The sequence below is a fragment of the Scophthalmus maximus genome, chromosome 14 (assembly GCF_022379125.1).
Source record: "Scophthalmus maximus strain ysfricsl-2021 chromosome 14, ASM2237912v1, whole genome shotgun sequence".
NCBI lineage: Eukaryota > Metazoa > Chordata > Actinopteri > Pleuronectiformes > Scophthalmidae > Scophthalmus > Scophthalmus maximus.
In genome coordinates, this window is record NC_061528.1 from 22,090,634 (window position 1) to 22,113,443 (window position 22,810).

Consider the following 22,810-nt stretch of genomic DNA (forward strand, 5'->3'; position numbering starts at 1 on the left):
CATATTAGCTGTGGACATGACTTAAGTGTGTAAATTTACCTTCATAGGTTGGGAATTCTGGACGCATCCTGGCGATGTCATCCTCTGATAGCTCAGTAATAGAGGTGATTAAGTTTTCTTGGACTGTGTACAAGCCAGGGAGATCATCTACACTGAAGGCAAAGTTAGGCACATATGACACCACCCGGAGCTCTGTAGGGTTAACATCCCTAGTCCCAATACTGAAGGGAAGAACTCTAGATTGTTTGAGGGAAGACGCTGCACGACTGATGTCATCTGTAGACGACCCACTGGAGACAACAATTACAAACTGCGGCACACCCTCTTGCTTCCTGCTTCCACGTGCTGCTGTAAGAACATCCTGGCTGAGGAACTGCAAGGCCTGACCCAGGTTACGTTGTCTTCCTCCTCGCTGCCTGATTCCCCGTACAGCATTCAAAACACCTTCTTTGGTTGTATGTGAGTTCAGATACATGTCAGCCTCAGCAAAGTCACCATACTGGACCACGCCAATCCGGATCTTATTCTCTCCCACATTGAGACTCTCCACGACCCTGCGGATGAAATCCTGGATGATAGGGAATTCCCGTCCAACACCATCAGATCCATCAACAAGGAAAACGATATCCTTCCGGGGGCCTTGTGACTCAGCTTTGAGAAAAGGAGAAAATGTTATCTTATTTTCTGCTACAGAAATAATCTAAATGAGGTTACAAATGATAAAAAAAAATCAAATATGTTTAATGTTACAGTAATTTCATTTATTTCAGTTATTCCACCTACAATGTCTATGAGCTAGAGCCATTCTCCAAAGTCTACACTGGCTCCAAATATACTGTATAAACTTTTTTTCTTGTAATTGAAGCCTTTTTGAAATATTTGTCATGTCAGTCATCTTTGGTTTTAGTCTTGGAAATGGATGTCAGTTGTTTGTTTGTTCAACACATGATATAGCATAATAGATAAGAACTGCACATTAACTTATTATTTTTCTGGACTATAGTTTTGTCCCTATTTAAAAAAAATGTTATTTCTCCATCATTAAACGATTGTCCTGTCATTTGGTACATCATTAAAAAACTCAAATCAACCAAAAGAAAATTGAAAATAATGACAAATTGGAAGAATGTAGAGATACGGGCTTTATGAAAATGAAAGCAGAAATGAATTTGTTTAAAATGAGATGCTCTCTTCAATACAAACATGGTAGAAATATATTTTCTTCAGTGTGTGTTTTGAAGTGAATGTAAATAAAGATAAACAGAAACCAGAATATGAGTAGTGTTAAAAAGCATAATGAGATTATGAATGTGATGAAAAAGACAATAACTTCCTGGCAATGGAAAGAATACGCCAAATAAAGTCCTTGGAATCAAGAATGTCCCTGCTGAATGCAAATCTTTGAATACAAGCTGATTAAACGTTTCTTGAAAATATATACTTTTTTTTCTATGCATAAAGGTTTTGAAAATTCATGAGTTTTGACTCACATATGATTAAAAATCCACATGCACAAAAATAGAAACATTAAACAAAATCATTCACTTCAAAGAGTAGGGTTCAATAAATGCAGTATTGATACATGAAAAAGGGTCTGGAAGAAGTGGAAAATAAATCTGTAAATGTCATAATGTCCTTTCAAGGTAGAAAAAATTGAAAGGGGTGTCAAAAAATGGAAATAATGTCATTAGCTCTGGCAATAAGTAACCATCAACCGTGATTTTTCGCACATCCAAGTAATATTTGACTTGACTCTTTTGAGGTTAAAGCTGAGGAAGGTTATTTTGTTGCTGACTGCTCTTGATAAGGTACCATGCATCACTGAGAATTGTTGGCTGCACACTTTCAAGGTATGTAGAGAAACATAAAGAAATGAACATTTATAACAATAGGTCAAAAAGAAAGAAGGAACTAATTTAGCTGGTACCATTTCCTGATGCAAGATGCAAGAGCAAAATGCATTTTGCACTAAATATACTGCAAGCACAAATGCTGCACTCAATATGATTTATTTATCTTATAATGTTAAACAAATGAATTCTCTGCAAGATGGAGAAAAAGGAGTCAGGTAGCCATGAAGGCAAGTGAAAGCTGGCATTTGTTAACATACCAAGTAAAGTAGGTGACTCTAGGGTGACATCAATAACAGCAGCCTCCACGGAGGCCTGAAGCTGCTGTTGGACACTGGGAAGGTCGGTGAATTCAGACACAGACAGAGCGTAACTTGGATCGTGGGCTATGTTCTGCAGTTCTCTGCTATCAGAGCTCCTGGTTCCAATTGCAAAGGTCAGGACGCCCAGCTTTTTCAGAGCAGAAGCCGGTGCATCAACGCTGTCAAAAGACCTTCCACCACTTAGCAATATAAGCATCTGTGGAACTCCTTCTGGGCGCCTGCTTCCGGCGGAGACCGTAAAGACATTATCCCTCAGGTACTGGAGAGCTGCTCCAGTGTTGAGGGGTCTTCCGCCTTTGTGTCTCAAATCTCTGAGGGTGTCAAGGATCTCGCCTTTTGTGGTGTACGTGTTCAGGTAGAACTGGACAGTTGGATCTCTGCTGTACTGAACCACTGAGACGCGGTCTTTGTTGTCATCCACACTGAGTGTCTCTACTACTCTTTGGACAAAGTCTCGCATAGCTGGGAATCCAGCTCTAGTACCATCGGATCCGTCCAACAAGAACACAACATCTCTTCCCGTAGGCAGTTTCTCCACTACGGAACATAAGATTTGAGACATGTTTAGGTTCAGGTGTCAAAAGTTTCCCCTGTGAAAGTCTGACAATCAAAGCTAACCTAAACGTGTACAACTTACTCTACCAAAGCTGGCACGACTGTTTGTTTGTATTTTTAATCAAATTGGCACTGGCTGACATTGACTTAGTGAAAAGCACTTTAGCACGGTTCAGTTTGCCTCCTACCATGATCTTGGAATGTAAAAAATGGGTCAAGTTCTTACCAGTTACTGTTGGTGTCACGGGCGTGGCCCTCACTACCACTGTGCTCATTACAGAGGAGAGCTGTTCTTGGATACTGGGGAGGTCAGTGAACTCAGACACTGCTAGAGCGAGACTAGGGTCATATGATATCTTCTGCATCTCTTTAATGTCAGAGTTCCTTGTTCCAATGCCAATCACAAAGATGCCCTGCTGTTTGAGAGCAGAGGCTGGTGTATCTACATTGTCAAATGACCTTCCACCATTTAGCAGGATCAACATCTGTGGAACACCTTGCAGGCGCCTACTCCCGGAGGAGTTTGTAAAGACGTTGTCCCTGACATACTGGAGGGCTGCCCCGGTGTTGAGGGGTCTGCCTCCTCTGTGTCTCAGCCCCCTGACCGAATCCACAATTTCCTCTCTTGTGGTGTATGTTTTCAGATAGAAATGGACCTCTGCATCTCTGCTGTACTGGACCACAGAGACACGGTCTTTGTTTTCTCCCACGTTCAGTTTCTCCACCACTCTCTCAACAAAATTACGCATGGCAGGGAAGCCATTCCTTGTGCCATCAGAACCATCCAGAAGGAATACAATATCCTTTTTGGCTCTGTCAACTGAGAATGATAAAAAGGCAAAACATAAAAACCTTTGCAATATGTCAGTTAATGAAGATCATCAAAAAGTGGCAGACTACCCTGTTATTTTTATGAATTAAACCCCCCACATCCTTTAAGCACCTAGCACTGGCTACTTCAATTTTAGTTAGCAGGGAAGCACACCACCACCTCTCTTCAAATGCACACCTGGAAACTAACCCACTATCACACATAATGTATTTCCCTCAGTGTTGGTGAAACAAGTCGGGTAGCCCTGCAGGTAGAGAGGCTGTGCTAGGTAACATACCAAGTACAGTTGGTGACTCTGGGGTGACATCAATAACAGCAGCCTCCACGGAGTCCTGAAGCTGCTGTTGGACACTGGGAAGGTCGGTGAATTCAGACACAGACAGAGCGTAACTTGGATCGTGGGCTATGTTCTGCAGTTCTCTGCTATCAGAGCTCCTGGTTCCAATTGCAAAGGTCAGGACGCCCAGCTTTTTCAGAGCAGAAGCCGGTGCATCAACGCTGTCAAAAGACCTTCCACCACTTAGCAATATAAGCACCTGTGGAACTCCTTCTGGGCGCCTGCTTCCGGCGGAGACCGTAAAGACATTATCCCTCAGGTACTGGAGAGCTGCTCCAGTGTTGAGGGGTCTTCCGCCTTTGTGTCTCAAATCTCTGAGGGTGTCAAGGATCTCGCCTTTTGTGGTGTACGTGTTCAGGTAGAACTGGACAGTTGGATCTCTGCTGTACTGAACCACTGAGACGCGGTCTTTGTTGTCATCCACACTGAGTGTCTCTACTACTCTTTGGACAAAGTCTCGCATAGCTGGGAATCCAGCTCTAGTACCATCGGATCCGTCCAACAAGAACACAACATCTCTTCCCCGTGGCAGTTTCTCCACTACGGAACATAAGATTTGAGACATGTTTAGGTTCAGGTGTCAAAAGTTTCCCCTGTGAAAGTCTGACAATCAAAGCTAACCTAAACGTGTACAACTTACTCTACCAAAGCTGGCACGACTGTTTGTTTGTATTTTTAATCAAATTGGCACTGGCTGACATTGACTTAGTGAAAAGCACTTTAGCACGGTTCAGTTTGCCTCCTACCATGATCTTGGAATGTAAAAAATGGGTCAAGTTCTTACCAGTTACTGTTGGGGTCACGGGCGTGGCCCTCACTACCACTGTGCTCATTACAGAGGAGAGCTGTTCTTGGATACTGGGGAGGTCAGTGAACTCAGACACTGCTAGAGCGAGACTAGGGTCATATGATATCTTCTGCATCTCTTTAATGTCAGAGCTCCTTGTTCCAATGCCAATCACAAAGATGCCCTGCTGTTTGAGAGCAGAGGCTGGTGTATCTACATTGTCAAATGACCTTCCACCATTTAGCAGGATCAACATCTGTGGAACACCTTGCAGTCGCCTACTCCCGGAGGAGTTTGTAAAGACGTTGTCCCTGACATACTGGAGGGCTGCCCCGGTGTTGAGGGGTCTGCCTCCTCTGTGTCTCAGCCCCCTGACCGAATCCACAATTTCCTCTCTTGTGGTGTATGTTTTCAGATAGAAATGGACCTCTGCATCTCTGCTGTACTGGACCACAGAGACACGGTCTTTGTTTTCTCCCACGTTTAGTTTCTCCACCACTCTCTCAACAAAATTACGCATGGCAGGGAAGCCATTCCTTGTGCCATCAGAACCATCCAGAAGGAATACAATATCCTTTTTGGCCGTGTCAACTGAGAATGATAAAAAGGCAAAATATAAAAACCTTTGCAATATGTCAGTTAATGATGATCATCAAAAAGTGGCAGACTACCCTGTTATTTTTATGAATTAAACCCCCACATCCTTTAAGCACCTAGCACTGGCTACTTCAATTTTAGTTAGCAGGGAAGCACACCACCACCTCTCTTCAAATGCACACCTGGAAACTAACCCACTATCACACATAATGTATTTCCCTCAGTGTTGGTGAAACAAGTCAGGTATCCCTGCAGGTAAGGAGGCTGTTCTAGGTAACATACCAAGTACAGTTGGTGACTCTGGGGTGACATCAATAACAGCAGCCTCCACGGAGTCCTGAAGCTGCTGTTGGACACTGGGAAGGTCGATGAATTCAGACACAGATAGAGCGTAACTTGGATCGTGGGCTATGTTCTGCAGTTCTCTGCTATCAGAGCTCCTGGTTCCAATTGCAAAGGTCAGGACGCCCAGCTTTTTCAGAGAAGAAGTCGGTGCATCAACGCTGTCAAAAGACCTTCCACCACTTAGCAATATAAGCACCTGTGGAACTCCTTCTGGGCGCCTGCTTCCGGCGGAGACCGTAAAGACATTATCCCTCAGGTACTGGAGAGCTGCTCCAGTGTTGAGGGGTCTTCCGCCTTTGTGTCTCAAATCTCTGAGGGTGTCAAGGATCTCGCCTTTTGTGGTGTACGTGTTCAGGTAGAACTGGACAGTTGGATCTCTGCTGTACTGAACCACTGAGACGCGGTCTTTGTTGTCATCCACACTGAGTGTCTCTACTACTCTTTGGACAAAGTCTCGCATAGCTGGGAATCCAGCTCTAGTACCATCGGATCCGTCCAACAAGAACACAACATCTCTTCCCCGTGGCAGTTTCTCCACTACGGAACATAAGATTTGAGACATGTTTAGGTTCAGGTGTCAAAAGTTTCCCCTGTGAAAGTCTGACAATCAAAGCTAACCTAAACGTGTACAACTTACTCTACCAAAGCTGGCACGACTGTTTGTTTGTATTTTTAATCAAATTGGCACTGGCTGACATTGACTTAGTGAAAAGCACTTTAGCACGGTTCAGTTTGCCTCCTACCATGATCTTGGAATGTAAAAAATGGGTCAAGTTCTTACCAGTTACTGTTGGGGTCACGGGCGTGGCCCTCACTACCACTGTGCTCATTACAGAGGAGAGCTGTTCTTGGATACTGGGGAGGTCAGTGAACTCAGACACTGCTAGAGCGAGACTAGGGTCATATGATATCTTCTGCATCTCTTTAATGTCAGAGCTCCTTGTTCCAATGCCAATCACAAAGATGCCCTGCTGTTTGAGAGCAGAGGCTGGTGTATCTACATTGTCAAATGACCTTCCACCATTTAGCAGGATCAACATCTGTGGAACACCTTGCAGTCGCCTACTCCCGGAGGAGTTTGTAAAGACGTTGTCCCTGACATACTGGAGGGCTGCCCCGGTGTTGAGGGGTCTGCCTCCTCTGTGTCTCAGCCCCCTGACCGAATCCACAATTTCCTCTCTTGTGGTGTATGTTTTCAGATAGAAATGGACCTCTGCATCTCTGCTGTACTGGACCACAGAGACACGGTCTTTGTTTTCTCCCACGTTTAGTTTCTCCACCACTCTCTCAACAAAATTACGCATGGCAGGGAAGCCATTCCTTGTGCCATCGGAACCATCCAGAAGGAATACAATATCCTTTTTGGCCGTGTCAACTGAGAATGATAAAAAGGCAAAATATAAAAACTTTTGCAATATGTCAGTTAATGAAGATCATCAAAAAGTGGCAGACTACCCTGTTATTTTTATGAATTAAACCCCCCACATCCTTTAAGCACCTAGCACTGGCTACTTCAATTTTAGTTAGCAGGGAAGCACACCACCACCTCTCTTCAAATGCACACCTGGAAACTAACCCACTATCACACATAATGTATTTCCCTCAGTGTTGGTGAAACAAGTCAGGTAGCCCTGCAGGTAAGGAGGCTGTGCTAGGTAACATACCAAGTACAGTTGGTGACTCTGGGGTGACAGCAATAACAGCAGCCTCCACGGAGTCCTGAAGCTGCTGTTGGACACTGGGAAGGTCGGTGAATTCAGACACAGACAGAGCGTAACTTGGATCGTGGGCTATGTTCTGCAGTTCTCTGCTATCAGAGCTCCTGGTTCCAATTGCAAAGGTCAGGACGCCCAGCTTTTTCAGAGCAGAAGCCGGTGCATCAACGCTGTCAAAAGACCTTCCACCACTTAGCAATATAAGCACCTGTTGAACTCCTTCTGGGCGCCTGCTTCCGGCGGAGACCGTAAAGACATTATCCCTCAGGTACTGGAGAGCTGCTCCAGTGTTGAGGGGTCTTCCGCCTTTGTGTCTCAAATCTCTGAGGGTGTCAAGGATCTCGCCTTTTGTGGTGTACGTGTTCAGGTAGAACTGGACAGTTGGATCTCTGCTGTACTGAACCACTGAGACGCGGTCTTTGTTGTCATCCACACTGAGTGTCTCTACTACTCTTTGGACAAAGTCTCGCATAGCTGGGAATCCAGCTCTAGTACCATCGGATCCGTCCAACAAGAACACAACATCTCTTCCCCGTGGCAGTTTCTCCACTACGGAACATAAGATTTGAGACATGTTTAGGTTCAGGTGTCAAAAGTTTCCCCTGTGAAAGTCTGACTATCAAAGCTGACCTAAACGTGTACAACTTGCTCTACCAAAGCTGGCACGACTGTTTGTTTGTATTTTTAATCAAATTGGCACTGGCTGACATTGACTTAGTGAAAAGCACTTTAGCACGGTTCAGTTTGCCTCCTACCATGATCTTGTAATGTAAAAAATGGGTCAAGTTCTTACCAGTTACTGTTGGTGTCACGGGCGTGGCCCTCACTACCACTGTGCTCATTACAGAGGAGAGCTGTTCTTGGATACTGGGGAGGTCAGTGAACTCAGACACTGCTAGAGCGAGACTAGGGTCATATGATATCTTCTGCATCTCTTTAATGTCAGAGCTCCTTGTTCCAATGCCAATCACAAAGATGCCCTGCTGTTTGAGAGCAGAGGCTGGTGTATCTACATTGTCAAATGACCTTCCACCATTTAGCAGGATCAACATCTGTGGAACACCTTGCAGTCGCCTACTCCCGGAGGAGTTTGTAAAGACGTTGTCCCTGACATACTGGAGGGCTGCCCCGGTGTTGAGGGGTCTGCCTCCTCTGTGTCTCAGCCCCCTGACCGAATCCACAATTTCCTCTCTTGTGGTGTATGTTTTCAGATAGAAATGGACCTCTGCATCTCTGCTGTACTGGACCACAGAGACACGGTCTTTGTTTTCTCCCACGTTTAGTTTCTCCACCACTCTCTCAACAAAATTACGCATGGCAGGGAAGCCATTCCTTGTGCCATCAGAACCATCCAGAAGGAATACAATATCCTTTTTGGCCGTGTCAACTGAGAATGATAAAAAGGCAAAATATAAAAACCTTTGCAATATGTCAGTTAATGAAGATCATCAAAAAGTGGCAGACTACCCTGTTATTTTTATGAATTAAACCCCCCACATCCTTTAAGCACCTAGCACTGGCTACTTCAATTTTAGTTAGCAGGGAAGCACACCACCACCTCTCTTCAAATGCACACCTGGAAACTAACCCACTATCACACATAATGTATTTCCCTCAGTGTTGGTGAAACAAGTCAGGTAGCCCTGCAGGTAAGGAGGCTGTGCTAGGTAACATACCAAGTACAGTTGGTGACTCTGGGGTGACAGCAATAACAGCAGCCTCCACGGAGTCCTGAAGCTGCTGTTGGACACTGGGAAGGTCGGTGAATTCAGACACAGACAGAGCGTAACTTGGATCGTGGGCTATGTTCTGCAGTTCTCTGCTATCAGAGCTCCTGGTTCCAATTGCAAAGGTCAGGACGCCCAGCTTTTTCAGAGCAGAAGCCGGTGCATCAACGCTGTCAAAAGACCTTCCACCACTTAGCAATATAAGCACCTGTTGAACTCCTTCTGGGCGCCTGCTTCCGGCGGAGACCGTAAAGACATTATCCCTCAGGTACTGGAGAGCTGCTCCAGTGTTGAGGGGTCTTCCGCCTTTGTGTCTCAAATCTCTGAGGGTGTCAAGGATCTCGCCTTTTGTGGTGTACGTGTTCAGGTAGAACTGGACAGTTGGATCTCTGCTGTACTGAACCACTGAGACGCGGTCTTTGTTGTCATCCACACTGAGTGTCTCTACTACTCTTTGGACAAAGTCTCGCATAGCTGGGAATCCAGCTCTAGTACCATCGGATCCGTCCAACAAGAACACAACATCTCTTCCCCGTGGCAGTTTCTCCACTACGGAACATAAGATTTGAGACATGTTTAGGTTCAGGTGTCAAAAGTTTCCCCTGTGAAAGTCTGACTATCAAAGCTGACCTAAACGTGTACAACTTGCTCTACCAAAGCTGGCACGACTGTTTGTTTGTATTTTTAATCAAATTGGCACTGGCTGACATTGACTTAGTGAAAAGCACTTTAGCACGGTTCAGTTTGCCTCCTACCATGATCTTGTAATGTAAAAAATGGGTCAAGTTCTTACCAGTTACTGTTGGTGTCACGGGCGTGGCCCTCACTACCACTGTGCTCATTACAGAGGAGAGCTGTTCTTGGATACTGGGGAGGTCAGTGAACTCAGACACTGCTAGAGCGAGACTAGGGTCATATGATATCTTCTGCATCTCTTTAATGTCAGAGCTCCTTGTTCCAATGCCAATCACAAAGATGCCCTGCTGTTTGAGAGCAGAGGCTGGTGTATCTACATTGTCAAATGACCTTCCACCATTTAGCAGGATCAACATCTGTGGAACACCTTGCAGTCGCCTACTCCCGGAGGAGTTTGTAAAGACGTTGTCCCTGACATACTGGAGGGCTGCCCCGGTGTTGAGGGGTCTGCCTCCTCTGTGTCTCAGCCCCCTGACCGAATCCACAATTTCCTCTCTTGTGGTGTATGTTTTCAGATAGAAATGGACCTCTGCATCTCTGCTGTACTGGACCACAGAGACACGGTCTTTGTTTTCTCCCACGTTTAGTTTCTCCACCACTCTCTCAACAAAATTACGCATGGCAGGGAAGCCATTCCTTGTGCCATCAGAACCATCCAGAAGGAATACAATATCCTTTTTGGCCGTGTCAACTGAGAATGATAAAAAGGCAAAATATAAAAACCTTTGCAATATGTCAGTTAATGAAGATCATCAAAAAGTGGCAGACTACCCTGTTATTTTTATGAATTAAACCCCCCACATCCTTTAAGCACCTAGCACTGGCTACTTCAATTTTAGTTAGCAGGGAAGCACACCACCACCTCTCTTCAAATGCACACCTGGAAACTAACCCACTATCACACATAATGTATTTCCCTCAGTGTTGGTGAAACAAGTCAGGTAGCCCTGCAGGTAAGGAGGCTGTGCTAGGTAACATACCAAGTACAGTTGGTGACTCTGGGGTGACAGCAATAACAGCAGCCTCCACGGAGTCCTGAAGCTGCTGTTGGACACTGGGAAGGTCGGTGAATTCAGACACAGACAGAGCGTAACTTGGATCGTGGGCTATGTTCTGCAGTTCTCTGCTATCAGAGCTCCTGGTTCCAATTGCAAAGGTCAGGACGCCCAGCTTTTTCAGAGCAGAAGCCGGTGCATCAACGCTGTCAAAAGACCTTCCACCACTTAGCAATATAAGCACCTGTTGAACTCCTTCTGGGCGCCTGCTTCCGGCGGAGACCGTAAAGACATTATCCCTCAGGTACTGGAGAGCTGCTCCAGTGTTGAGGGGTCTTCCGCCTTTGTGTCTCAAATCTCTGAGGGTGTCAAGGATCTTGCCTTTTGTGGTGTACGTGTTCAGGTAGAACTGGACAGTTGGATCTCTGCTGTACTGAACCACTGAGACGCGGTCTTTGTTGTCATCCACACTGAGTGTCTCTACTACTCTTTGGACAAAGTCTCGCATAGCTGGGAATCCAGCTCTAGTACCATCGGATCCGTCCAACAAGAACACAACATCTCTTCCCGTAGGCAGTTTCTCCACTACGGAACATAAGATTTGAGACATGTTTAGGTCCAGGTGTCAAAAGTTTCCCCTGTGAAAGTCTGACTATCAAAGCTGACCTAAACGTGTACAACTTACTCTACCAAAGCTGGCACGACTGTTTGTTTGTATTTTTAATCAAATTGGCACTGGCTGACATTGACTTAGTGAAAAGCACTTTAGCACGGTTCAGTTTGCCTCCTACCATGATCTTGTAATGTAAAAAATGGGTCAAGTTCTTACCAGTTACTGTTGGTGTCACGGGCGTGGCCCTCACTACCACTGTGCTCATTACAGAGGAGAGCTGTTCTTGGATACTGGGGAGGTCAGTGAACTCAGACACTGCTAGAGCGAGACTAGGGTCATATGATATCTTCTGCATCTCTTTAATGTCAGAGCTCCTTGTTCCAATGCCAATCACAAAGATGCCCTGCTGTTTGAGAGCAGAGGCTGGTGTATCTACATTGTCAAATGACCTTCCACCATTTAGCAGGATCAACATCTGTGGAACACCTTGCAGTCGCCTACTCCCGGAGGAGTTTGTAAAGACGTTGTCCCTGACATACTGGAGGGCTGCCCCGGTGTTGAGGGGTCTGCCTCCTCTGTGTCTCAGCCCCCTGACCGAATCCACAATTTCCTCTCTTGTGGTGTATGTTTTCAGATAGAAATGGACCTCTGCATCTCTGCTGTACTGGACCACAGAGACACGGTCTTTGTTTTCTCCCACGTTCAGTTTCTCCACCACTCTCTCAACAAAATTACGCATGGCAGGGAAGCCATTCCTTGTGCCATCAGAACCATCCAGAAGGAATACAATATCCTTTTTGGCGCTGTCAACTGAGAATGATAAAAAGGCAAAACATAAAAACCTTTGCAATATGTCAGTTAATGAAGATCATCAAAAAGTGGCAGACTACCCTGTTATTTTTATGAATTAAACCCCCCACATCCTTTAAGCACCTAGCACTGGCTACTTCAATTTTAGTTAACAGGGAAGCACACCACCACCTCTCTTCAAATGCACACCTGGAAACTAACCCACTATCACACATAATGTATTTCCCTCAGTGTTGGTGAAACAAGTCAGGTAGCCCTGCAGGTAAGGAGGCTGTGCTAGGTAACATACCAAGTACAGTTGGTGACTCTGGGGTGACATCAATAACAGCAGCCTCCACGGAGTCCTGAAGCTGCTGTTGGACACTGGGAAGGTCGGTGAATTCAGACACAGACAGAGCGTAACTTGGATCGTGGGCTATGTTCTGCAGTTCTCTGCTATCAGAGCTCCTGGTTCCAATTGCAAAGGTCAGGACGCCCAGCTTTTTCAGAGCAGAAGCCGGTGCATCAACGCTGTCAAAAGACCTTCCACCACTTAGCAATATAAGCACCTGTTGAACTCCTTCTGGGCGCCTGCTTCCGGCGGAGACCGTAAAGACATTATCCCTCAGGTACTGGAGAGCTGCTCCAGTGTTGAGGGGTCTTCCGCCTTTGTGTCTCAAATCTCTGAGGGTGTCAAGGATCTCGCCTTTTGTGGTGTACGTGTTCAGGTAGAACTGGACAGTTGGATCTCTGCTGTACTGAACCACTGAGACGCGGTCTTTGTTGTCATCCACACTGAGTGTCTCTACTACTCTTTGGACAAAGTCTCGCATAGCTGGGAATCCAGCTCTAGTACCATCGGATCCGTCCAACAAGAACACAACATCTCTTCCCCGTGGCAGTTTCTCCACTACGGAACATAAGATTTGAGACATGTTTAGGTCCAGGTGTCAAAAGTTTCCCCTGTGAAAGTCTGACTATCAAAGCTGACCTAAACGTGTACAACTTACTCTACCAAAGCTGGCACGACTGTTTGTTTGTATTTTTAATCAAATTGGCACTGGCTGACATTGACTTAGTGAAAAGCACTTTAGCACGGTTCAGTTTGCCTCCTACCACGATCTTGGAATGTAAAAAATGGGTCAAGTTCTTACCAGTTACTGTTGGTGTCACGGGCGTGGCCCTCACTACCACTGTGCTCATTACAGAGGAGAGCTGTTCTTGGATACTGGGGAGGTCAGTGAACTCAGACACTGCTAGAGCGAGACTAGGGTCATATGATATCTTCTGCATCTCTTTAATGTCAGAGCTCCTTGTTCCAATGCCAATCACAAAGATGCCCTGCTGTTTGAGAGCAGAGGCTGGTGTATCTACATTGTCAAATGACCTTCCACCATTTAGCAGGATCAACATCTGTGGAACACCTTGCAGTCGCCTACTCCCGGAGGAGTTTGTAAAGACGTTGTCCCTGACATACTGGAGGGCTGCCCCGGTGTTGAGGGGTCTGCCTCCTCTGTGTCTCAGCCCCCTGACCGAATCCACAATTTCCTCTCTTGTGGTGTATGTTTTCAGATAGAAATGGACCTCTGCATCTCTGCTGTACTGGACCACAGAGACACGGTCTTTGTTTTCTCCCACGTTCAGTTTCTCCACCACTCTCTCAACAAAATTACGCATGGCAGGGAAGCCATTCCTTGTGCCATCAGAACCATCCAGAAGGAATACAATATCCTTTTTGGCGCTGTCAACTGAGAATGATAAAAAGGCAAAACATAAAAACCTTTGCAATATGTCAGTTAATGAAGATCATCAAAAAGTGGCAGACTACCCTGTTATTTTTATGAATTAAACCCCCCACATCCTTTAAGCACCTAGCACTGGCTACTTCAATTTTAGTTAACAGGGAAGCACACCACCACCTCAATTCAAATGCACACCTGGAAACTAACCCACTATCACACATAATGTATTTCCCTCAGTGTTGGTGAAACAAGTCAGGTAGCCCTGCAGGTAAGGAGGCTGTGCTAGGTAACATACCAAGTACAGTTGGTGACTCTGGGGTGACATCAATAACAGCAGCCTCCACGGAGTCCTGAAGCTGCTGTTGGACACTGGGAAGGTCGGTGAATTCAGACACAGACAGAGCGTAACTTGGATCGTGGGCTATGTTCTGCAGTTCTCTGCTATCAGAGCTCCTGGTTCCAATTGCAAAGGTCAGGACGCCCAGCTTTTTCAGAGCAGAAGCCGGTGCATCAACGCTGTCAAAAGACCTTCCACCACTTAGCAATATAAGCACCTGTTGAACTCCTTCTGGGCGCCTGCTTCCGGCGGAGACCGTAAAGACATTATCCCTCAGGTACTGGAGAGCTGCTCCAGTGTTGAGGGGTCTTCCGCCTTTGTGTCTCAAATCTCTGAGGGTGTCAAGGATCTCGCCTTTTGTGGTGTACGTGTTCAGGTAGAACTGGACATTTGGATCTCTGCTGTACTGAACCACTGAGACGCGGTCTTTGTTGTCATCCACACTGAGTGTCTCTACTACTCTTTGGACAAAGTCTCGCATAGCTGGGAATCCAGCTCTAGTACCATCGGATCCGTCCAACAAGAACACAACATCTCTTCCCCGTGGCAGTTTCTCCACTACGGAACATAAGATTTGAGACATGTTTAGGTTCAGGTGTCAAAAGTTTCCCCTGTGAAAGTCTGACTATCAAAGCTGACCTAAACGTGTACAACTTACTCTACCAAAGCTGGCACGACTGTTTGTTTGTATTTTTAATCAAATTGGCACTGGCTGACATTGACTTAGTGAAAAGCACTTTAGCACGGTTCAGTTTGCCTCCTACCACGATCTTGGAATGTAAAAAACTGGGTCAAGTTCTTACCAGTTACTGTTGGTGTCACGGGCGTGGCCCTCACTACCACTGTGCTCATTACAGAGGAGAGCTGTTCTTGGATACTGGGGAGGTCAGTGAACTCAGACACTGCTAGAGCGAGACTAGGGTCATATGATATCTTCTGCATCTCTTTAATGTCAGAGCTCCTTGTTCCAATGCCAATCACAAAGATGCCCTGCTGTTTGAGAGCAGAGGCTGGTGTATCTACATTGTCAAATGACCTTCCACCATTTAGCAGGATCAACATCTGTGGAACACCTTGCAGTCGCCTACTCCCGGAGGAGTTTGTAAAGACGTTGTCCCTGACATACTGGAGGGCTGCCCCGGTGTTGAGGGGTCTGCCTCCTCTGTGTCTCAGCCCCCTGACCGAATCCACAATTTCCTCTCTTGTGGTGTATGTTTTCAGATAGAAATGGACCTCTGCATCTCTGCTGTACTGGACCACAGAGACACGGTCTTTGTTTTCTCCCACGTTCAGTTTCTCCACCACTCTCTCAACAAAATTACGCATGGCAGGGAAGCCATTCCTTGTGCCATCAGAACCATCCAGAAGGAATACAATATCCTTTTTGGCGCTGTCAACTGAGAATGATAAAAAGGCAAAACATAAAAACCTTTGCAATATGTCAGTTAATGAAAATCATCAAAAAGTGGCAGACTACCCTGTTATTTTTATGAATTAAACCCCCCACATCCTTTAAGCACCTAGCACTGGCTACTTCAATTTTAGTTAACAGGGAAGCACACCACCACCTCTCTTCAAATGCACAACTGGAAACTAACCCACTATCACACATAATGTATTTCCCTCAGTGTTGGTGAAACAAGTCAGGTAGCCCTGCAGGTAAGGAGGCTGTGCTAGGTAACATACCAAGTACAGTTGGTGACTCTGGGGTGACATCAATAACAGCAGCCTCCACGGAGTCCTGAAGCTGCTGTTGGACACTGGGAAGGTCGGTGAATTCAGACACAGACAGAGCGTAACTTGGATCGTGGGCTATGTTCTGCAGTTCTCTGCTATCAGAGCTCCTGGTTCCAATTGCAAAGGTCAGGACGCCCAGCTTTTTCAGAGCAGAAGCCGGTGCATCAACGCTGTCAAAAGACCTTCCACCACTTAGCAATATAAGCACCTGTTGAACTCCTTCTGGGCGCCTGCTTCCGGCGGAGACCGTAAAGACATTATCCCTCAGGTACTGGAGAGCTGCTCCAGTGTTGAGGGGTCTTCCGCCTTTGTGTCTCAAATCTCTGAGGGTGTCAAGGATCTCGCCTTTTGTGGTGTACGTGTTCAGGTAGAACTGGACAGTTGGATCTCTGCTGTACTGAACCACTGAGACGCGGTCTTTGTTGTCATCCACACTGAGTGTCTCTACTACTCTTTGGACAAAGTCTCGCATAGCTGGGAATCCAGCTCTAGTACCATCGGATCCGTCCAACAAGAACACAACATCTCTTCCCCGTGGCAGTTTCTCCACTACGGAACATAAGATTTGAGACATGTTTAGGTTCAGGTGTCAAAAGTTTCCCCTGTGAAAGTCTGACTATCAAAGCTGACCTAAACGTGTACAACTTACTCTACCAAAGCTGGCACGACTGTTTGTTTGTATTTTTAATCAAATTGGCACTGGCTGACATTGACTTAGTGAAAAGCACTTTAGCACGGTTCAGTTTGCCTCCTACCACGATCTTGGAATGTAAAAAACTGGGTCAAGTTCTTACCAGTTACTGTTGGTGTCACGGGCGTGGCCCTCACTACCACTGTGCTCATTACAGAGGAGAGCTGTTCTTGGATACTGGGGAGGTCAGTGAACTCAGACACTGCTAGAGCGAGACTAGGGTCATATGATATCTTCTGCATCTCTTTAATGTCAGAGCTCCTTGTTCCAATGCCAATCACAAAGATGCCCTGCTGTTTGAGAGCAGAGGCTGGTGTATCTACATTGTCAAATGACCTTCCACCATTTAGCAGGATCAACATCTGTGGAACACCTTGCAGTCGCCTACTCCCGGAGGAGTTTGTAAAGACGTTGTCCCTGACATACTGGAGGGCTGCCCCGGTGTTGAGGGGTCTGCCTCCTCTGTGTCTCAGCCCCCTGACCGAATCCACAATTTCCTCTCTTGTGGTGTATGTTTTCAGATAGAAATGGACCTCTGCATCTCTGCTGTACTGGACCACAGAGACACGGTCTTTGTTTTCTCCCACGTTCAGTTTCTCCACCACTCTCTCAACAAAATTACGCATGGCAGGGAAGCCATTCCTTGTGCCATCAGAACCATCCAGAAGGAATACAATATCCTTTTTGGCCGTGTCAACTGAGAATGATAAAAAGGCAAAATATAAAAACCTTTGCAATATGTCAGTTAATGAAGATCATCAAAAAGTGGCAGACTACCCTGTTATTTTTATGAATTAAACCCCCCACATCCTTTAAGCACCTAGCACTGGCTACTTCAATTTTAGTTAGCAGGGAAGCACACCACCACCTCTCTTCAAATGCACACCTGGAAACTAACCCACTATCACACATAATGTATTTCCCTCAGTGTTGGTGAAACAAGTCAGGTAGCCCTGCAGGTAAGGAGGCTGTGCTAGGTAACATACCAAGTACAGTTGGTGACTCTGGGGTGACAGCAATAACAGCAGCCTCCACGGAGTCCTGAAGCTGCTGTTGGACACTGGGAAGGTCGGTGAATTCAGACACAGACAGAGCGTAACTTGGATCGTGGGCTATGTTCTGCAGTTCTCTGCTATCAGAGCTCCTGGTTCCAATTGCAAAGGTCAGGACGCCCAGCTTTTTCAGAGCAGAAGCCGGTGCATCAACGCTGTCAAAAGACCTTCCACCACTTAGCAATATAAGCACCTGTTGAACTCCTTCTGGGCGCCTGCTTCCGGCGGAGACCGTAAAGACATTATCCCTCAGGTACTGGAGAGCTGCTCCAGTGTTGAGGGGTCTTCCGCCTTTGTGTCTCAAATCTCTGAGGGTGTCAAGGATCTCGCCTTTTGTGGTGTACGTGTTCAGGTAGAACTGGACAGTTGGATCTCTGCTGTACTGAACCACTGAGACGCGGTCTTTGTTGTCATCCACACTGAGTGTCTCTACTACTCTTTGGACAAAGTCTCGCATAGCTGGGAATCCAGCTCTAGTACCATCGGATCCGTCCAACAAGAACACAACATCTCTTCCCCGTGGCAGTTTCTCCACTACGGAACATAAGATTTGAGACATGTTTAGGTCCAGGTGTCAAAAGTTTCCCCTGTGAAAGTCTGACTATCAAAGCTGACCTAAACGTGTACAACTTACTCTACCAAAGCTGGCACGACTGTTTGTTTGTATTTTTAATCAAATTGGCACTGGCTGACATTGACTTAGTGAAAAGCACTTTAGCACGGTTCAGTTTGCCTCCTACCATGATCTTGGAATGTAAAAAATGGGTCAAGTTCTTACCAGTTACTGTTGGTGTCACGGGCGTGGCCCTCACTACCACTGTGCTCATTACAGAGGAGAGCTGTTCTTGGATACTGGGGAGGTCAGTGAACTCAGACACTGCTAGAGCGAGACTAGGGTCATATGATATCTTCTGCATCTCTTTAATGTCAGAGCTCCTTGTTCCAATGCCAATCACAAAGATGCCCTGCTGTTTGAGAGCAGAGGCTGGTGTATCTACATTGTCAAATGACCTTCCACCATTTAGCAGGATCAACATCTGTGGAACACCTTGCAGTCGCCTACTCCCGGAGGAGTTTGTAAAGACGTTGTCCCTGACATACTGGAGGGCTGCCCCGGTGTTGAGGGGTCTGCCTCCTCTGTGTCTCAGCCCCCTGACCGAATCCACAATTTCCTCTCTTGTGGTGTATGTTTTCAGATAGAAATGGACCTCTGCATCTCTGCTGTACTGGACCACAGAGACACGGTCTTTGTTTTCTCCCACGTTCAGTTTCTCCACCACTCTCTCAACAAAATTACGCATGGCAGGGAAGCCATTCCTTGTGCCATCAGAACCATCCAGAAGGAATACAATATCCTTTTTGGCGCTGTCAACTGAGAATGATAAAAAGGCAAAACATAAAAACCTTTGCAATATGTCAGTTAATGAAGATCATCAAAAAGTGGCAGACTACCCTGTTATTTTTATGAATTAAACCCCCCACATCCTTTAAGCACCTAGCACTGGCTACTTCAATTTTAGTTAACAGGGAAGCACACCACCACCTCTCTTCAAATGCACACCTGGAAACTAACCCACTATCACACATAATGTATTTCCCTCAGTGTTGGTGAAACAAGTCAGGTAGCCCTGCAGGTAAGGAGGCTGTGCTAGGTAACATACCAAGTACAGTTGGTGACTCTGGGGTGACATCAATAACAGCAGCCTCCACGGAGTCCTGAAGCTGCTGTTGGACACTGGGAAGGTCGGTGAATTCAGACACAGACAGAGCGTAACTTGGATCGTGGGCTATGTTCTGCAGTTCTCTGCTATCAGAGCTCCTGGTTCCAATTGCAAAGGTCAGGACGCCCAGCTTTTTCAGAGCAGAAGCCGGTGCATCAACGCTGTCAAAAGACCTTCCACCACTTAGCAATATAAGCACCTGTTGAACTCCTTCTGGGCGCCTGCTTCCGGCGGAGACCGTAAAGACATTATCCCTCAGGTACTGGAGAGCTGCTCCAGTGTTGAGGGGTCTTCCGCCTTTGTGTCTCAAATCTCTGAGGGTGTCAAGGATCTCGCCTTTTGTGGTGTACGTGTTCAGGTAGAACTGGACAGTTGGATCTCTGCTGTACTGAACCACTGAGACGCGGTCTTTGTTGTCATCCACACTGAGTGTCTCTACTACTCTTTGGACAAAGTCTCGCATAGCTGGGAATCCAGCTCTAGTACCATCGGATCCGTCCAACAAGAACACAACATCTCTTCCCCGTGGCAGTTTCTCCACTACGGAACATAAGATTTGAGACATGTTTAGGTCCAGGTGTCAAAAGTTTCCCCTGTGAAAGTCTGACTATCAAAGCTGACCTAAACGTGTACAACTTACTCTACCAAAGCTGGCACGACTGTTTGTTTGTATTTTTAATCAAATTGGCACTGGCTGACATTGACTTAGTGAAAAGCACTTTAGCACGGTTCAGTTTGCCTCCTACCACGATCTTGGAATGTAAAAAATGGGTCAAGTTCTTACCAGTTACTGTTGGTGTCACGGGCGTGGCCCTCACTACCACTGTGCTCATTACAGAGGAGAGCTGTTCTTGGATACTGGGGAGGTCAGTGAACTCAGACACTGCTAGAGCGAGATTAGGGTCATATGATATCTTCTGCATCTCTTTAATGTCAGAGCTCCTTGTTCCAATGCCAATCACAAAGATGCCCTGCTGTTTGAGAGCAGAGGCTGGTGTATCTACATTGTCAAATGACCTTCCACCATTTAGCAGGATCAACATCTGTGGAACACCTTGCAGTCGCCTACTCCCGGAGGAGTTTGTAAAGACGTTGTCCCTGACATACTGGAGGGCTGCCCCGGTGTTGAGGGGTCTGCCTCCTCTGTGTCTCAGCCCCCTGACCGAATCCACAATTTCCTCTCTTGTGGTGTATGTTTTCAGATAGAAATGGACCTCTGCATCTCTGCTGTACTGGACCACAGAGACACGGTCTTTGTTTTCTCCCACGTTCAGTTTCTCCACCACTCTCTCAACAAAATTACGCATGGCAGGGAAGCCATTCCTTGTGCCATCAGAACCATCCAGAAGGAATACAATATCCTTTTTGGCGCTGTCAACTGAGAATGATAAAAAGGCAAAACATAAAAACCTTTGCAATATGTCAGTTAATGAAGATCATCAAAAAGTGGCAGACTACCCTGTTATTTTTATGAATTAAACCCCCCACATCCTTTAAGCACCTAGCACTGGCTACTTCAATTTTAGTTAACAGGGAAGCACACCACCACCTCAATTCAAATGCACACCTGGAAACTAACCCACTATCACACATAATGTATTTCCCTCAGTGTTGGTGAAACAAGTCAGGTAGCCCTGCAGGTAAGGAGGCTGTGCTAGGTAACATACCAAGTACAGTTGGTGACTCTGGGGTGACATCAATAACAGCAGCCTCCACGGAGTCCTGAAGCTGCTGTTGGACACTGGGAAGGTCGGTGAATTCAGACACAGACAGAGCGTAACTTGGATCGTGGGCTATGTTCTGCAGTTCTCTGCTATCAGAGCTCCTGGTTCCAATTGCAAAGGTCAGGACGCCCAGCTTTTTCAGAGCAGAAGCCGGTGCATCAACGCTGTCAAAAGACCTTCCACCACTTAGCAATATAAGCACCTGTTGAACTCCTTCTGGGCGCCTGCTTCCGGCGGAGACCGTAAAGACATTATCCCTCAGGTACTGGAGAGCTGCTCCAGTGTTGAGGGGTCTTCCGCCTTTGTGTCTCAAATCTCTGAGGGTGTCAAGGATCTCGCCTTTTGTGGTGTACGTGTTCAGGTAGAACTGGACAGTTGGATCTCTGCTGTACTGAACCACTGAGACGCGGTCTTTGTTGTCATCCACACTGAGTGTCTCTACTACTCTTTGGACAAAGTCTCGCATAGCTGGGAATCCAGCTCTAGTACCATCGGATCCGTCCAACAAGAACACAACATCTCTTCCCCGTGGCAGTTTCTCCACTACGGAACATAAGATTTGAGACATGTTTAGGTTCAGGTGTCAAAAGTTTCCCCTGTGAAAGTCTGACTATCAAAGCTGACCTAAACGTGTACAACTTACTCTACCAAAGCTGGCACGACTGTTTGTTTGTATTTTTAATCAAATTGGCACTGGCTGACATTGACTTAGTGAAAAGCACTTTAGCACGGTTCAGTTTGCCTCCTACCACGATCTTGGAATGTAAAAAATGGGTCAAATTCTTACCAGTTACTGTTGGTGTCACGGGCGTGGCCCTCACTACCACTGTGCTCATTACAGAGGAGAGCTGTTCTTGGATACTGGGGAGGTCAGTGAACTCAGACACTGCTAGAGCGAGACTAGGGTCATATGATATCTTCTGCATCTCTTTAATGTCAGAGCTCCTTGTTCCAATGCCAATCACAAAGATGCCCTGCTGTTTGAGAGCAGAGGCTGGTGTATCTACATTGTCAAATGACCTTCCACCATTTAGCAGGATCAACATCTGTGGAACACCTTGCAGTCGCCTACTCCCGGAGGAGTTTGTAAAGACGTTGTCCCTGACATACTGGAGGGCTGCCCCGGTGTTGAGGGGTCTGCCTCCTCTGTGTCTCAGCCCCCTGACCGAATCCACAATTTCCTCTCTTGTGGTGTATGTTTTCAGATAGAAATGGACCTCTGCATCTCTGCTGTACTGGACCACAGAGACACGGTCTTTGTTTTCTCCCACGTTCAGTTTCTCCACCACTCTCTCAACAAAATTACGCATGGCAGGGAAGCCATTCCTTGTGCCATCAGAACCATCCAGAAGGAATACAATATCCTTTTTGGCGCTGTCAACTGAGAATGATAAAAAGGCAAAACATAAAAACCTTTGCAATATGTCAGTTAATGAAAATCATCAAAAAGTGGCAGACTACCCTGTTATTTTTATGAATTAAACCCCCCACATCCTTTAAGCACCTAGCACTGGCTACTTCAATTTTAGTTAACAGGGAAGCACACCACCACCTCTCTTCAAATGCACACCTGGAAACTAACCCACTATCACACATAATGTATTTCCCTCAGTGTTGGTGAAACAAGTCAGGTAGCCCTGCAGGT

At 46.3% G+C, this 22,810-nt stretch overlaps 1 protein-coding gene across 6 annotated transcripts in view; it reads right to left on the reverse strand.

Annotated features, from left to right (window-relative positions):
• col6a3 (collagen, type VI, alpha 3) overlaps positions 1-22,810 on the reverse strand; it is a 50,356-nt gene that overhangs the window by 17,568 nt on the left and 9,978 nt on the right. For 4 of the 6 annotated variants that reach the window (XM_047337438.1, XM_047337437.1, XM_047337436.1 and 1 more), the window contains exons 13-37: positions 21,953-22,546; positions 21,109-21,708; positions 20,226-20,819; positions 19,382-19,981; positions 18,499-19,092; positions 17,655-18,254; positions 16,772-17,365; positions 15,927-16,526; positions 15,044-15,637; positions 14,199-14,798; positions 13,316-13,909; positions 12,472-13,071; positions 11,589-12,182; positions 10,745-11,344; positions 9,862-10,455; positions 9,018-9,617; positions 8,135-8,728; positions 7,291-7,890; positions 6,408-7,001; positions 5,564-6,163; positions 4,682-5,275; positions 3,838-4,437; positions 2,955-3,548; positions 2,111-2,710; positions 40-651 (exon numbers count right to left, since the gene is read on the reverse strand). In XM_047337438.1, the coding sequence (XP_047193394.1) occupies positions 40-651; positions 2,111-2,710; positions 2,955-3,548; positions 3,838-4,437; positions 4,682-5,275; positions 5,564-6,163; positions 6,408-7,001; positions 7,291-7,890; positions 8,135-8,728; positions 9,018-9,617; positions 9,862-10,455; positions 10,745-11,344; positions 11,589-12,182; positions 12,472-13,071; positions 13,316-13,909; positions 14,199-14,798; positions 15,044-15,637; positions 15,927-16,526; positions 16,772-17,365; positions 17,655-18,254; positions 18,499-19,092; positions 19,382-19,981; positions 20,226-20,819; positions 21,109-21,708; positions 21,953-22,546 (14,940 nt within the window). The remainder of the gene's footprint in view (positions 1-39; positions 652-2,110; positions 2,711-2,954; positions 3,549-3,837; positions 4,438-4,681; positions 5,276-5,563; positions 6,164-6,407; positions 7,002-7,290; positions 7,891-8,134; positions 8,729-9,017; positions 9,618-9,861; positions 10,456-10,744; positions 11,345-11,588; positions 12,183-12,471; positions 13,072-13,315; positions 13,910-14,198; positions 14,799-15,043; positions 15,638-15,926; positions 16,527-16,771; positions 17,366-17,654; positions 18,255-18,498; positions 19,093-19,381; positions 19,982-20,225; positions 20,820-21,108; positions 21,709-21,952; positions 22,547-22,810) is intronic. The other 2 variants (XM_047337440.1, XM_047337439.1) reach the window with 2 other exon arrangements.